The 14,809-nt window shown below is 44.9% G+C and overlaps 1 protein-coding gene across 19 annotated transcripts in view; it reads left to right on the top strand.

Moving 5' to 3' along the window:
* ZNF618 (zinc finger protein 618) overlaps positions 1 to 14,525 on the top strand; it is a 164,659-nt gene extending 150,134 nt beyond the window's left edge. For all 19 annotated transcript variants that reach the window (XM_069770888.1, XM_069770893.1, XM_069770885.1 and 16 more), the window contains 2 exons: positions 4,398 to 4,499; positions 5,632 to 14,525. In XM_069770888.1, the coding sequence (XP_069626989.1) occupies positions 4,398 to 4,499; positions 5,632 to 7,145 (1,616 nt within the window). In that variant the 3' untranslated portion in view covers positions 7,146 to 14,525. The remainder of the gene's footprint in view (positions 1 to 4,397; positions 4,500 to 5,631) is intronic.
* The last annotated feature ends 284 nt before the right edge of the window (positions 14,526 to 14,809 follow it).

Raw genomic sequence — 14,809 nt, 5'->3', positions numbered from 1 at the left:
TGTAGAAACAGGACTTTTTTTATATTGGCAGAATTTTTTTCTTTTTTTCCTCTTGAATGAAAATTCAAGTGAATTCACACAGGTTTACAAATTAAGTCACCTTTGACAGACCTGTGTTCTCTGACAGCTGCTCTGTTGAGGTACATGTTCAGTGCTTGTGTTTGCCCTTACTTTACAGGTAAGCCCCAGATAGAGTGGCATGGAAGGACAAGTGGCTTGAGGAAAAGCATATTTTCCGTTCTGTAACAGTAATTCTAATCAAAGTTCTTGTCTTGTTCTGTGTTTTAGTCCTAATTTTAATGAGTGTTCCTTGAGTTCTTCATCTGCGCAGTTCCTCCATTGCAGTTCAGTTCTCACTGGTGAATCTCAGTGCAGGCTTTGTGTGTTGTTCAGCAGCTACTTTATTTATCATCTTTGTAATGTTATTAATAGACAGTTAGGGTGATTTGTTAAAGTTTTGTATGAGTTTTGTGGATGTTATTTTCTGTTAGACCATAAGCTGGTTAATGTGGGGTGATTGGACTTCATGTTACGCCAGGGAGTGGTGAAGCTCCACTCAGGGTAGGAGCAGCTGTCACTCCATGGTGATGGGGTCTGTTCTTGCTGTTTGTCGATGGCAATTCTGCTTGCCTCCAAGCTGCGTCCTGACCATCCTGTTCCTTGTTCTGGTCTCTGGTACTGAAATGCAGCATTTTGAGTTGTAGCTCTTGGTGACACTGAGTAGAGGAGCTGCAAAGGAGGGACCAAGGCTAAGGTGTCAAAGGGGAGAATGGCAATTCACTGGCAAGGTATGAGCTGTTGAAAATTTTAAGCTAGAGCTGTCTGCACCTTCTTCCTTTTCTCTCTTCTTTACAAATGACCCGTGGCCTCTGGGCTTGTTCACCTGCGTTACTTTGGACACAGAACAGGGCTGGAGGGAGCAGGTATCTGTGATCTGACTCATGTAATGTCAGCAGAGATATATTAATGGGTAAATCTCAGGATTACTCCTGTTAAACTCTGTATTTTCTAATGTCTCCCTGCTCTGTTTGTAAGTCACCTTCTTCTGCTTGGCTGCTTCCCCCTCTCCCCTGAGTGTCTCACTGGTACAGTGACAGCAAGCTTGTCTGTCTTCTTTAAGTGCTTTCTCCAGGCATCACCGAGGCTGCCCCTTGTGAAAGCAGCTGTCCCCTGCTGTGTCATCTCTCTGGATGGTGTTTGCCAGTCTTGTGCTCATGGTTCTTCCTCTGCAGGGAACAGCAACCTTTCCTGCAGATCTGTGCAACTGGAGGCAAGCGGCACAGTATTTGCTACTGTGGGGTGAGGGTAAAACAAAGTGAAGAGGTGTGAAAGCTACAGACAGCTTTGGTGGGTGTCCGGTTCTGGATGTCGTACTTAAGCAGAGAAACAGTGGAGATTACACAGGGCTTGCAGTTACTCAGGTCACAGTTTGTTGCCTTTTAGCCTGTCAGAACTTGGGGATTTCCATATCCAAGAACAGCATTGGCACAACATCTCTGAAGTGTGGGGGTGCAGAGACCTTGCAGTAGTCAGCAGAACTGGTGACATAGGATCCACATACTGGGGACACTGGCATAGTAGCAGTTTATACCAGTCCAATATGTCTGGCTCAAGCAATGTTACATTATGGGGATGCAGAGATGCAAGAAGCCCATATGGGTCAAATCCTCCTTCAGTTAATGTGTTCAGGAGTCCAGTTTGGCTTATTGTATCTGATGCAAAGGGCTAATCTCTTCCAACTACATGTGATGCATCCACTGAGCCCTCTCACAAGTCACTGAAGACAGGGGATGGCCTCGAGGAGCGAAAGCAGGGACATACTGACTCTTGAGTCATTCAGAGGGCTGAGCCCGGAGGCTAGAAGGTAATAAGGAGAGATTATAGCTCCATAAAGCAGCTACACAATGAGAAGAAGCAATTAGAATGTAAATTGGAGGCTGAAAGGCAGAAATAGAACAGCAGAACACCAGGCAAAGGAATTTGTTCTGTAATTACACTGTACAATATACAGCTTTGACTCCATTTAGAGTACTTTGTTCAGGTCGAGTGCTACCATATAATTCCCTTCCTACAGTCTAGAGCTAAAAAAATAAAAGGACATCTAGGCTGAACCTGGATTAAAGGATTGGAGGCATGAAGAGAAATTAAAGAACCATGATCTGTGTAGTTCACAGACTGCCTGATAAGGAAGATGAGGCTGAAATGCACAAATCTCATTAATGCCATATTGAATGCTAGTGGATATTTGTACATAATAAATCCCCTATTATTATGAAATAGAGAAAGAATTGTGGGGAGGAAATACAGAGAGTTTCTCCCCCCACCCACCCCTCACCAAGACAAGGAATGCTTGAACTATGAATAAAGTTAGTAGGCAACATCCAGCGTTTTCCTTTGCCTACTCACAGATGTTTGGGGTTGAGGACACTGGTGGCATTAGCTCAAGAGCAATTAGTCTAGGCAAATGCTGGGGGAAAAGTGATGTGTCGTATCTGATCACTGGCATTTGCTGGAGCACCTCCTGCTCTACACGTCTCTTCCACATCTGCAAAGACTGACCTCTGGCTGCAGTCCTGAGCATGGCAGTGCTCCCCAGGTGCCAACCAAGACCAGTGAATTCCGTGGGCACGTACAGTCCTCAGGGAGAGTCTACCTGGTTCTGTCATACCCTGGATTACTCTTAGGTACCGATCCGGTCTGTGGCCAGTGCAGTGCCCAGACCTAATAATTGTGCAGTCTGTGGCTGTTCATCAGCAAGGTTTGTGAATGCCCCAGCAGTTAATGTGCAGAGCTGCTCAAATTTGAGAGGACTTGCTTGTAAGGAAGAGAGCAGTGGAGCTTCATCACATAATTGCTTGTCTCTAGATCCTTGCTGGTCTCCCTTCTCTCCCAGGTCATTGCCACACATGAAGGAGAGCAACTTTGCCCTCTCCTGTTTGTTCTAACGGGCAGCCCACTGCTCTGCCCAGCACCACATCAACCTAGGCTGCAGAGCAAAGCACTTGTGTGTGCCTTAATAAGATATTCCTCTAATTCGTGCTCTGCTGTCTGGAGCACGGGGGCAGGATTCATTTCACTGCATGCTGGTGTGCCTAGGCTATAGATACTGCCATCTGAGCTGGTCAACTTGGACTCCCTTTTTAATCGGTGGAGAAGTCGTCATTGACTCCAGGTGAGTTCAGAGCATGATGGATCTTACACTACAAGAGGCATCTAGTTCTGCCTGGGTGAATGAGTCGCACTCTTAAGCCTGTTTTGCACCACTGAGTGTAAAACAAGCCCCAAGGGGCTACTTTGAAGAAAGGGATGTCTAACAGAGATGTCCAAAGTTAGGTGAGATGAGTCCAGCTGTGATGAGTAAAGGGCCTGTTTTGTCATCTTTGTTTTTAATTCCATCCTTCTGTTCAGCCTGGTCATCAGTCTCTCCATCTTTCTCCTTCCTCTTCCACCTCTCTTCATTGTGCACTGTATTGTCGCTTCACAGCCTATTTCAGAGCACAGTTTCATGGTGAAGCATACTAAGAATAGAAAATTTCCTCTGGAGGGTGGGGAGAAGTTCTTGGGGCAAAGGAGAGTAAAGCACATGGATACAATACAGAATTTACTGATCTTGACTGCATTTCCTTGAAAAATCCCATCAGATTGGCAGCTGAGGTGTTTAGCCCAGTTACATATACAGAAATGGGAGCATGAACACAAAGGCCCCTAGGGCACTTGGTATCTTTGCAGCCATAGGAAGGAATGATCTTTGGTCACACTCAGAAACTTGGGGTTTTTTCTTTTTGTTTCCAGTCTGAGGAAGCAGTGAGCAGCTCAAGAGAAGATTGGCCCTCTCTACAGTGGGAGGAAACCATATATGAAGATTGTACTAAGAACCTTAGATACAAAAGAGTTTAGCATAGCTTGAAAAACAAAGTACTTAACAGTAAAAAAAAAAAGGGAAGCCACCTTGCGGTGCAGAAAGAGGCAGTAAGGCAAAAGAAGGGTAAATGTTTGTTAAACCTCCTTTCATTTCAAAAGCAAGGAAATTACACAAGCCAGGCTGCACAAGGAACATCTGTTCCTCCTGGTGTGCAGCTTAAGTTGATTGGGAGACATTTCTCAAGGTGTGCTAGTGGCATCAATGTCACTGATGCACAGAAAAAGCATTGTCATTTCAGCCACATTTTGGGAGGTGATAGGTTGCAAGTCCAAAGGTAGTTTTCAAGGTTTCTGACGGTACTGTGCCATCTCACTAAAAACTGCTTAAAAGCTACAGAGAATGTAGTAGATTGGTGTCAACCTCAGTTAAGGGAATCATAAGTAAATGCTAAGCAGATGGGTACTGTTTCCCCTTCTTTGTGCTTTAAGCATTATTATCTTGTGCTTCTAACACGTCTCTGTCTCTTGCCTCACAGCTGACAACGAGAACAATATTGCCTCTAGCCAACCCAGATCACCTCTAGCTGTTGTTGAAGAAAAGTGGAAACCACAGCTCCAAAGAAATAACGCCAACAATAGTACGTAGCAGCATTTGCTCTTCCATCTCAGGCTTATCTGTCCACTTTGAACAACTGACTGTCAGAGAGGGTGCAGCAGTGATGGGCATTGCACAAGGCCCTTGTCCTTGCCTAACTGCACTTGATTTCATCTGTAATTCATGTACTACCCTACAGAGCAGAGCAGTTGTTCCCTTTACAGGGAGTGCTCGTATGCAAAAAGTACTGGGAACCCTGGGGAGGCGGTTGGAAAGGTTTGTAAGGAAGGTGCATTTAGGAACTCCTGGAAGAAGTTAACTTCTGATCCAAGGTCCAACTTCCCAGCCTGGGGTTAAAAAACTAATCCAGTCCTCATGGTATGACATAGGCATAACTTGTCACTCTCTGTGCTGGCAGCAGCTAGTATCTGGCTCGTCCTGTGAGCTTGTGCTTCACCACGGGAAAAAGTAAAATACAGCCCTGTGGGAAATCAGTTCCAAAGCACTTGAGCTGAGCAGCCTGGGGGAAGGGTGATACAAAAACATTGTGGTTTTGTGTTCTCATATGGCCAAAATTGACGTTCACATTACTCAAAATCAGCCACAAAAAGCAAGATTGCTGGAGTTCCAAGGAAGAAGTGGAAACTTGGGCTTCAGCACTGTTTGAAATGGTAGAGGAAGGTGTATGCTTCACTGAAGCAACTCCAGTTAAAATAACTGTCTCAAAGAAAAGGCTCAAATCACAAAAATGGGAAGATGTCCAGCTTTACAGCTGGGCTAAGCTGTGACCACCAGCCCATAGACATGGATAGTGAATGGCACACGATTATAACTTCTATAGGCAGTTCCTTGATGAACACCACAGAGATGCCATTGATTAAGGCAGTGGACTGTGAGTAAGTAGTGTGTACTCTGTCTGAGTCCCCACACCAGGGAAAACATGCAGATAAGCTCCTTGCTGCTCTAAACAAGAGCGTGGCCTGTCCCTGGAGGTTCCTCTGTCCAGAAACCCTTGGGGGAGGAAATCCAGGGTTGGAGATGTCTCTTCCATCATCTGGGCATGTTCCACTTCTTTGGGTCTCTCCAAGAACTGTTTTGTGACTTCTTCCTCTGTCTTGTTGCAGAGGAGCAATGCTCATGTGGTGCTTTCTTTCCCTCCTTGTATTTCACTGCAGCACCCGCGAGCGGTTCAGTAGGGAACAGCGCGATCCCAGAGAAGGAGCGGCAGAACATTGCTGAGAGGCTCCTGAGGGTGATGTGCACTGACCTTGGGGCTCTGAGCGTGGTGAGCGGGAAGGAATTCATCAAGCTAGCACAGACCCTGGTGGATAGTGGCGCTCGCTATGGTGCCTTCTCTGTCACCGAAATCCTTGGCAATTTCAACACACTGGCTCTGAAGCATTTGCCTCGGATGTACAACCAAGTGAAGGTGAAAGTCACCTGCGCCCTGGGCAGCAATGCATGCCTTGGCATTGGTGTCACTTGCCACTCGCAGAGCATCGGCCCCGATTCTTGCTACATCCTAACAGCTTATCAGGTGGAAGGCAATCATATCAAGAGTTACGTCCTGGGAATTAAGGGCGTAGACATTCGAGATAACGGTGATTTTATCCACCACTGGGTACAGAATGTGCTCTCGGAGTTTGTGATGTCAGAGATCAGGACAGTGTACGTCACAGACTGCAAAGTCAATTCCTCTGCATTCTCCAAGGCAGGCATGTGCTTGCGTTGTTCAGCCTGTGCCTTGAACTCAGTAGTGCAGAGTGTGCTGAACAAGCGAACACTACAGGCTCGCAATATGCACGAAGTGATCGAGCTCCTGAATGTCTGTGAAGATCTGGCAGGATCCACAGGCCTCTCGAAGGAGACCTTTGGCTCCCTGGAAGAGACCTCTCCCCCACCCTGCTGGAACTCGGTCACTGACTCCCTCCTGCTTGTCCACGAGCGCTATGAGCAGATCTGTGAGTTCTACAGCAGGGCAAAGAAGATGAACCTCATCCAAAACCTGAACAAACACCTGCTCAGCAACCTGGCAGCCATTTTGGCTCCTGTGAAACAGGCGGTGATTGAGTTGAGCAACGAGAGCCGGCCCACCTTGCAGCTGGTACTGCCCACCTATGTCAAACTGGAGAAACTGTTCACTTCCAAAGCTAATGATGCTGGCGTAGTCAGCAAGCTCTGCCACCTCTTCTTGGAGGCGCTGAAGGAGAACTTCAAAGTTCATTCGGCACACAAAGTAGCCATGATCTTAGACCCTCAGCAGAAGCTGCGGCCTGTGCCACCATACCAGCATGAAGAGATCATTGGCAAGGTCTGTGAGTTGATCAATGAGGTGAAAGAGTCCTGGGCAGAAGAAACAGAATTTGAACCTTCAACCAAGAAGCCTCGGGCAGCAGGGGAAGCCACAGCAGCTCAGGAAGAAGATTGGTTCGGGAAAAATGAAGTCTATGATTATTTGCAAGAACCTCTCTTCCAGGCCACCCCTGACCTGTTTCAGTACTGGTCATGTGTTACCCAAAAGCATACAAAACTAGCCAAGCTAGCCTTTTGGCTCTTAGCAGTGCCTGCTGTTGGTGCCAGAAGCGAATGTGTAAATATGTGTGAGCAGGCTCTCTTAATCAAAAGGAGACGGCTACTCAGTCCAGAAGACATGAACAAACTCATGTTTTTGAAGTCCAACATGCTTTAAGACTATCTTTTAATTAAAACAAAACTTTAAAACACTGTTCCAAACAAAGAAAAAGAATTTTAAGTTCTAAACACTGTGGACCTCATTATGAATGCCCCTGGAAACCAAGTGCTTTTTTATATATATATAAAAATATAAATATATATAAAATTAAGTTTGAAAGGAAAGCTGAGCACGTGAGAGAGACAGCCCTCTGCCAGGAACGTGCTCCTTTCCATAGATAGTGTGTGGACTTGACAGACTTTCTAATGTTTTCAAGTGGGCAGACGAATGGGAGGCTGATGTTCTAAAGTCTTCAGGCAGCTGAGATCTAAAGTGACTTGAAGTTTCTTTTGTTTCTCCTCCACCCCACCTCTCCTCTTGTCCCCTGGGCCATCTTGCCATGGATAATCAGACTACATTGAACAGACCAGTTCTGCACTGGACTTTGCTCCTTTGAATAACTGTACACCTTGAGGGCATTTGTCTGCAGCCTTCTTGACATATGGTGCATGTTATCAGGGCAGCTGTGTTTTATGAACACCAGTATCTTTAGAAATCAGGAAGGGAGACTTTAAGGGTTTTTTTATTTTATTTTTAACCTTTTCGTATACATTTTTTTCCAAAAAACAGAAGTTACTCTTCTGTCTCCACTCCCAGTTTTGAGTTTAACATGTTAGCTAGTGATTCTAAGTTTGATTTAAAACTAAGAGAAATGGTTCATGGCAGAAAATGTCTGTAATTGTTATGTTTCTTGGATTTATATTTTTACAGCATAACTTCTTTTCTGAATTCCCAGTGTTAATTAGCTTCTCTGTGAATTTTGTACATCAGGGTTTCTCAAACTTGTTCTAGAGTAGCCCATCTGCGATTACATAATATCCTTATGGGAACCACGGCAGTCACTTATATGGAGAACCTAGAAACCAGGAAAAGCAAGCAAGTGGTGTCAGCACAGATGTCTGTGGGCCACCAGCAAGCTTGCTGGGGTCTGCCAGCTGCCATTGAGAACCCTTGTACCTAAACTGTTTGTAAAAAAATTTCTAAGTACACACACACAAAGTAACCTTCACAAGGCCAAGGACAAACCAAGGTGTATGATTTTTCAGGGGAACAAAGATCATCAGTTTTGTCAAACTGGGGTTTGAAGGAAGCTTAGAGAAGTGCATGGGCTCAAAGATCCTTCTGAATGTAAGTGCTCCTGATTGAGTGCAAAGAATATCTTCCCATTTTATTTGGAATAGTTTCCTCTAGTAGCACGAATGTCTTTTTAATACCTACAGTGCATTACACTACTTGTTACGTTGCTGAATCATTCTGGCTAGGAAGGCCACGGGCCCTTAAACGTTCACACTTACTGGCTCACCCCAAATGCAGTTAGAGATCATCATAATGCAAAAACATCTCAGTCACTCTGGTGTCCACCAAGGCCAGTGTTCTGCTGTGTCCAGTGCCCATAGGCACAGTTCATGGGCTGCTGGACGGGATCTCTGCAGGCTGTCAGGTTTGGTGCCTCTTGGACAGTTCCCAACTGCTGGTGCCAAACTGTTAATTTTTCATCTCTGGGACTTGTATCCCAGAGGCAAATTGAAGCAAATTCTTATTTTTGAAGTAGTCTCTCCTGCTTCCAGTCATGTGCTCTAGAGCTGTGGTCACAGTGGCAGCAGAGCAGCATTGGAGGTTCAGGAGGATGGACTTGCTCAGCTCCAAGCAGGCAGGCTGGAGGCTGAAGCCCTTCAACAGTGCAGGAGTGTTTTCTGGTTGCTGACAATGCAGTGGTGAGACTGGAGGCCCTCTTTGAAATGCTGCTGTTGAACAGATGTTAAACCAAGATCCCACCTGCCCATCTCTGGTTGTAATAGAAGTTGCAAGTCCCAAGATAGGAGAAATGGCAAACCCAATCTCTCAGGCTTTGCGTGCAGATGCTTTGAACCTGACAGGCACTAACTGACAGCTTCAGTGCCATGGGGCTCAGACAGGGGGACAGTTTGCATGCTAGAGACTTTCCCTAGGTCAAGGTCACTGAGAATAGCTCTTTGCACCCAGCTGTCTTGCCCTTTTCAGCCTGGAAACAGGACCTACTATTAGCTTGAGTCTAGCATTTGTGTTGACCTGTCGGCACGGTTACTGGCATCAGGGCAAAACTAGTTGTCTCCTAAATGTAAGTTTTGCATATGGATATCTTAAAAGACACAGTCTGCAACCCCACTGACAACTGCAGGAGTAGCAGCACCTGAAGATGAGCTGCCAAGGCAGAGGCACTTGGACATCTTGTTTTCTCTGGCAGTGGCTTTTGCAAAAGGAGGTGTTGGCTGTAGGGCCAACTTTTCTTCTTGCTGGTTTTATTTTCTCCTGTACAAGTCCTGCCTGCCCAGCCACCAGTTGGGCCTATAGTAACACATCTGTTTGCACTTGCAGTGCAGGAGAAACCTGTAACAAACAATAACTAAGTCTGAAACTACAAACAAAAAACCCGACTGAGATGTGTGCCAATTACAAAGCGTTTGTGCTGTGCTGCTGTTCCCACTGTAAAGCACAAAGTATCCTGCAGCAAGAAGACTTGGCTGGAGGATGAATCCAAAGCAAGATTTGCTTTTGAGGCTGCAAAGTGTGTACTGTGCAGCTCAGCCGATGGGCAGAACTGGGGACAGGATTTGTAGTTCTTTCTCCTGTAGCACGTTACACCTTTTTGCTTGGTTCGCCTGAGACCCTGAATGTGCAAAACCCTTGCATTCCTTTGAAAAGAAAGTTCCAAACCCCAACACTCTGTTGCTAAGGGACAGGCTGATAACTTCTGTAGGATTTGCCAACTTGGGCTCATTGTGTTGTCTGTCTGCAAGGCATTAAGGGTGGAGAAGTGGACAAAGCAGAGTTAGCACAGGTTTAAAGCCCTGGAGCTGAGAATGAGGTAAAATTGCAGTCATTTGTGCAACCATTGGATGCCAGGCTGCGCACAGCAGTGAGCTGGACCATGGCTGCACAGCCAGGGCATGCAAACAGAAAGGCCACAGCCACCCTTAACTCCCAGCCCATCTCCCATTCTCCTTTTTACAGTGTGGTTTTGGCATCCGATCTGGAGCTTTCTTATTGTCACAACCAAAGAGAGGGATTGACTGGCCCTCTCCCCCATCCAAGTAACTGTCCCCTTCAAGGCAACTCTGGTTACAGTTGCACTAATGATGGTATTTAAGCAAACATGCAGCAATGTCTGGTAGGTGAGATTCTCCCAAAGACTTAAAAACTCAATTTAGCAGCTGAAAAGGCGAGATAAAACCAAAAGCCCTAAAATGGAACAATCTGGAAAGTAGGTGAGAAGAGGAGCTGGTTGGCCAGCCCCCTTCTCCAGCAAGTCAGTGGAAGAAGCCACATCTTTTCATGAGTTTTAAACGTGGTTACAGGGTGTTCAGCTCAGAGGAGCTATTCATGCTGTGTCTGCTCACAGGCTGACTTCTGTCTGATACACTTATGCTTCATTAAAAGGAGAGAAGCACATCTGGAGCATACATATTTACCCTAAATGCCAAGCTTTTGCTTCTGTTTCTCCTTCCTCTTGAAGGCTTGGATTTGCATTCTAGGGAGCAAAGATACTTTACCAAGGTCTGAATTTTGGAAGCTCTTAATATGCCAGGTTACTCGAACCCAAACTATTCTATGATTCTATTCAATGATTGGCTCAGTAGTATGGAGCAGCACCTCCTGTGGTGGGAGACCGGAGAGGAGAGGATCTAATAGTTTGGCCAGAGCTGTCATGAGGTTCTGCTCCCATTCAACTGGGAGGAGAAGTCTTCAGAATTGGGCTCATCCTCTGGTAGGTCATGTTGGGAATTTGCCTTCTGTTTGTTTGTTTCCTTTACTCGCACTTGAGGAATGTGTTGGAATACAAAAATGGTGTATGTGTCCTCCAGGCATTCATTTGTTTCTGCTGCTTAACACGGTGCCTGACCTTGCAGACTTTTGACTTCACAGTTTGCTTTGGGAAGGGTTATGATCTTCAGGTGGGGAGCAAGCACCAACAGAAGATGAACTGTTTGAAGTTCATGTTACTGTCTGAAGTCCTGTCTGAAGATCCTTGTTACTAGAAAACTGAGAAAGTGGGATACAGAGGCAGAGCTCTTCAGAACAGTTGTTTCTGTGTGAGCACAGCAGCCAGAGGGTCAGTAGAGAACATGGAGCCCAGATCTGTCTCCTGTGTCTGTCTCTTCTCCCCATGTCTCTAGCAGTAGACAACAGTTGTGTTCTGGCTTGCAAGATGGGCTCGGTGTCTTGCACCTGGGTCGGTTTCAGATGGAAGTAAACTTTCCTTTTTGTCAAAGCTATATGTTTGTTTTAAGAAAACTGATTTGGTTGTATATGAACTAGTGCAATGTGGAAAACTTTCTGTGAAAGCTGACTGTGGGCTCAGGTTTTGTCTAATTCAGTTTGTTAATTGGTGGTTAAACCAGTTTAACCTCGAGATAAATTGGTTTAAGCATCCCCATGAACCACCTGCACTGGTTTAACTGCGCTTGCTGGGTGTTCTCCCCTGCTGATCAGAGAATACGTCCAGAAGCAGCTCAGGGAGTCATGACCCTTATGTGAATTTTGTAAATGAAGTTGCGGCAGATACACTCTCAAAGCTTGGGAATGACTGAAAATAGAGGGGAGACACTTCTGAAAATTGCTTGAGCTCTAAATGGTGGTACCTGAGTTAATACAGTATTCAGTGAGATGTCTCAGGTTGGTTGGTTTGTTTTTCTCCAACTGCTTGCAATAACATGGAAGGTTTAGTGTGAGAAGATATTACCACATATGTTTATATTGGTGGATGAGTCTGCTCGGCCTTTCTCAGTCTGAAGGACCGTTTCCACTTTCTGGATCCCACAGTAGGCAAGCCTGGACATAGTGTTGCACAGGAGCAGGGTGACTGAGGCATTGTGCTACTTGGAGAATGCTGTGTGCATTTCTAGACAGCACCAACTTACTGATAAATCAAAAGACAGTAAAAGAGCAGCCAAAAAGTTATTCAGAGGCTGGGAGTGCTGCTTTGTACTGAGGAAAGACTTGGATCTCTAATTGCATCCCTCTGGCTAAAGGAGGTTGGAGAGGAGCTCCTGTGAGCATTCAGAGGAAGGACATGCAGGAAGGGACAGGTTGTTCCCTATGGAATAATTAGGAGTAATGGGATGGAAATGAACAAAAAAGACTCTAAAGGCATATTCTGGGAAACCTTTTCAGGGAGGAGAAATCTGTTCATCTGGGAGGAGTCTGTTACGGGAATGTTTTTTGAGCCCTATCATTTAAAACGAGGCTGTACAGCTACATGGAGCACTCTCCATAAGGCACAAGGCTGCTTTGGACCTTGCCGAGAGAAGAGAAACTGGGTATAGAGGTGGGAAATGCCAGTTCTGCCCGATAGGTCCAGGAGGGTTCACAGAGCATCTTCCTCCGCAGCGTCCCAGTCACCACTGGCACCAAACCCTTCCCAGCACTCCAGTATATACATTAACCAGGTTTCATAAAGGAGGGAGGTAGCTGAGGGGCAGAGGAGAAAACACCAGTTGAGCAAATGTCTTGTCAACCCTTATACTGCTAAGGTGAAAGAATCGGGGTGGGGGAGAGTATTAAATGTTTTGCTGCTTCTGCTGTGCATTTGCTGTGCTACACCATGATCTTGAAACCATGGGATCTGTTGGGAATGCCCAGAAGCATTGGCTGAGACACAAGGTCCTGTGTCAGATATTTCTGAAGATGTTGCTCTGTAGCAATAAGAACTCCCTTTTTACAGTGCATGGGGCCTGTCGCCATGCCACGGGTTATCAATCTTCCTGGGGCTTCTGGAAATGTCACTGAACAAAACAATAAAATACAGAGAGGTAAACCCAAGCACAGCTCCGAGCTGAATGCCTGATTAGTACTGTGGGACAATTTGCTTATGCTAGGCCAGAAATGGTAAACCAATGAGAGTGTATTGCCCTGAAATTTAATTTTATATATTGAATGTTTGGGGGATTTCTGTTTAATTTTGGTTTTTGTTTGGCTGGTTAGTTGGGTTTTTTACTACTCCTGTTAGAGTCCTTTGTTTTATAACTTGACGGAAGAGTTTCGCTCACATTAGACAATGGTGTATCCAGTAGGCCCTTTAGGGTTTAATGATCTGTAGGCAGCCGAGTTTGAATTTTTTAGAATAGCTTCTGAAATGAGTCACGTAAATGGCTCATTGATGCACAACATCAACCACTGACTGGAAGGATTTTCTTCCTTTCCATCGTTCTAGCATCATTGACAGTGGTCAGCATGTCTTGATACCCAGGTGAGCAGCGCAGCCTTAACGATAGGAATATTTTACAGTGGAGTTGATGAGTACAGGCATGTCAAATCCTCGCTTTTTACAACCAAAGTTCCTTAAAAAGACACTTCCAGCCTCATCAGCCTTGAATGCTTGTTTTCAGACTTCTAGGGATTCTTGGGGCAGTCTCTGCAATGTGTGTGGATAGGATGGTTTGGGGTTTTTTTTCCAGTGGGCTGGGGGGTGGGAGGAGGGATTTTTTTTTTTTTTTTTTTTTATTTTTCCTTGCTATCTATGGAGAAGGACCTTTCCACTCAAGGATGGAGGCATGTATTCTGGAAGGAGCAACAGTATTAGGAGCTGTTTTCCATGGTCCCTTTAAACTTACTGGGACTATAATATTATTATTTTTAATTATTTAAAAGGAAAACTGATAATGGATGGACTGAAACATTCGTGACAGGTGACTAGCCAAGGCTGTAAGTCCAGGAGGAGCACACATCGTCCAGACTGTGAGGATTCTGGTCCACGCCGTAGCTAGGAAGTGTCATGCCGACAAACCAAACCATCAGGAAATCCTTGTTTGCAGCCAGTCTGAAAAGAGAAGCTGTTCCTCGTTCATATGTTCGTTTTTTGAAACCTCCTGTTGGGAGCTGAATTCTTGTTGTTTCATCAAGCAAACAATTAATGTTCTCCTTTCCCTCCTCACCCTCCCTCCCCTCAGTAACTTGTGTGCATTTCCTTCCTTTCTGTAGATGCAGATGTTCTAGGCAATACCACAGATGCACCTGCGTGTGTCTCTACCTGCGAGTGCAAGAATCTCATGTCATCTTAAAAAATACAAAAAAATATACAAAAAATATACAAAAAATATCTTTTTTAGGCCAGAGTTTTCTACAGGTATTAATGAATATTTTTCTTAATCCTTATAAGTTTTATGTGTTTAATATTTCTTAATACCGGTAGCATTAATTTATACTTTTGTAGCAACACAATATTTTTATAAACCGCCACCGCTGGCTTTGTCTTCATAATGGGGAAAAGTGCGGGCAACTGGCCCCGCACTGTACCATGTACTGTATTTAAAAGGTTATCTAATGTCACACTTGCTGTGTTAATAAACAAAACAAAACCTGTTTGAAGTCTCATGTATTGTTGGTGTGGATCGAATGACTCAATAGAGAGCAATATTGCACGGGGTTGAGTTGCTGATTTTCGTTGTGATATATGAACGCTTGAGGCCAACTCAAGTTCTTCTGATTTTTTTCTTTTTAGGATTTTGTTTTGTTTTGTTTTGTTTTGTTTTTTTACAGCTAAATAAATTCAGTGCTGTTTGAAACTTAGACTGACGTCAAATGAAAAGGATTATTAAAGAAAAAAAAAATCAAGGTGTTTAAATGTTGCTGTTTCTACAAGTCTG

Source organism: Haliaeetus albicilla, chromosome 26 (assembly GCF_947461875.1).
Source record: "Haliaeetus albicilla chromosome 26, bHalAlb1.1, whole genome shotgun sequence".
In the NCBI taxonomy this organism is placed as follows: Eukaryota; Metazoa; Chordata; class Aves; order Accipitriformes; family Accipitridae; genus Haliaeetus; species Haliaeetus albicilla.
This window is presented reverse-complemented; position numbering and strand designations above follow the sequence as displayed.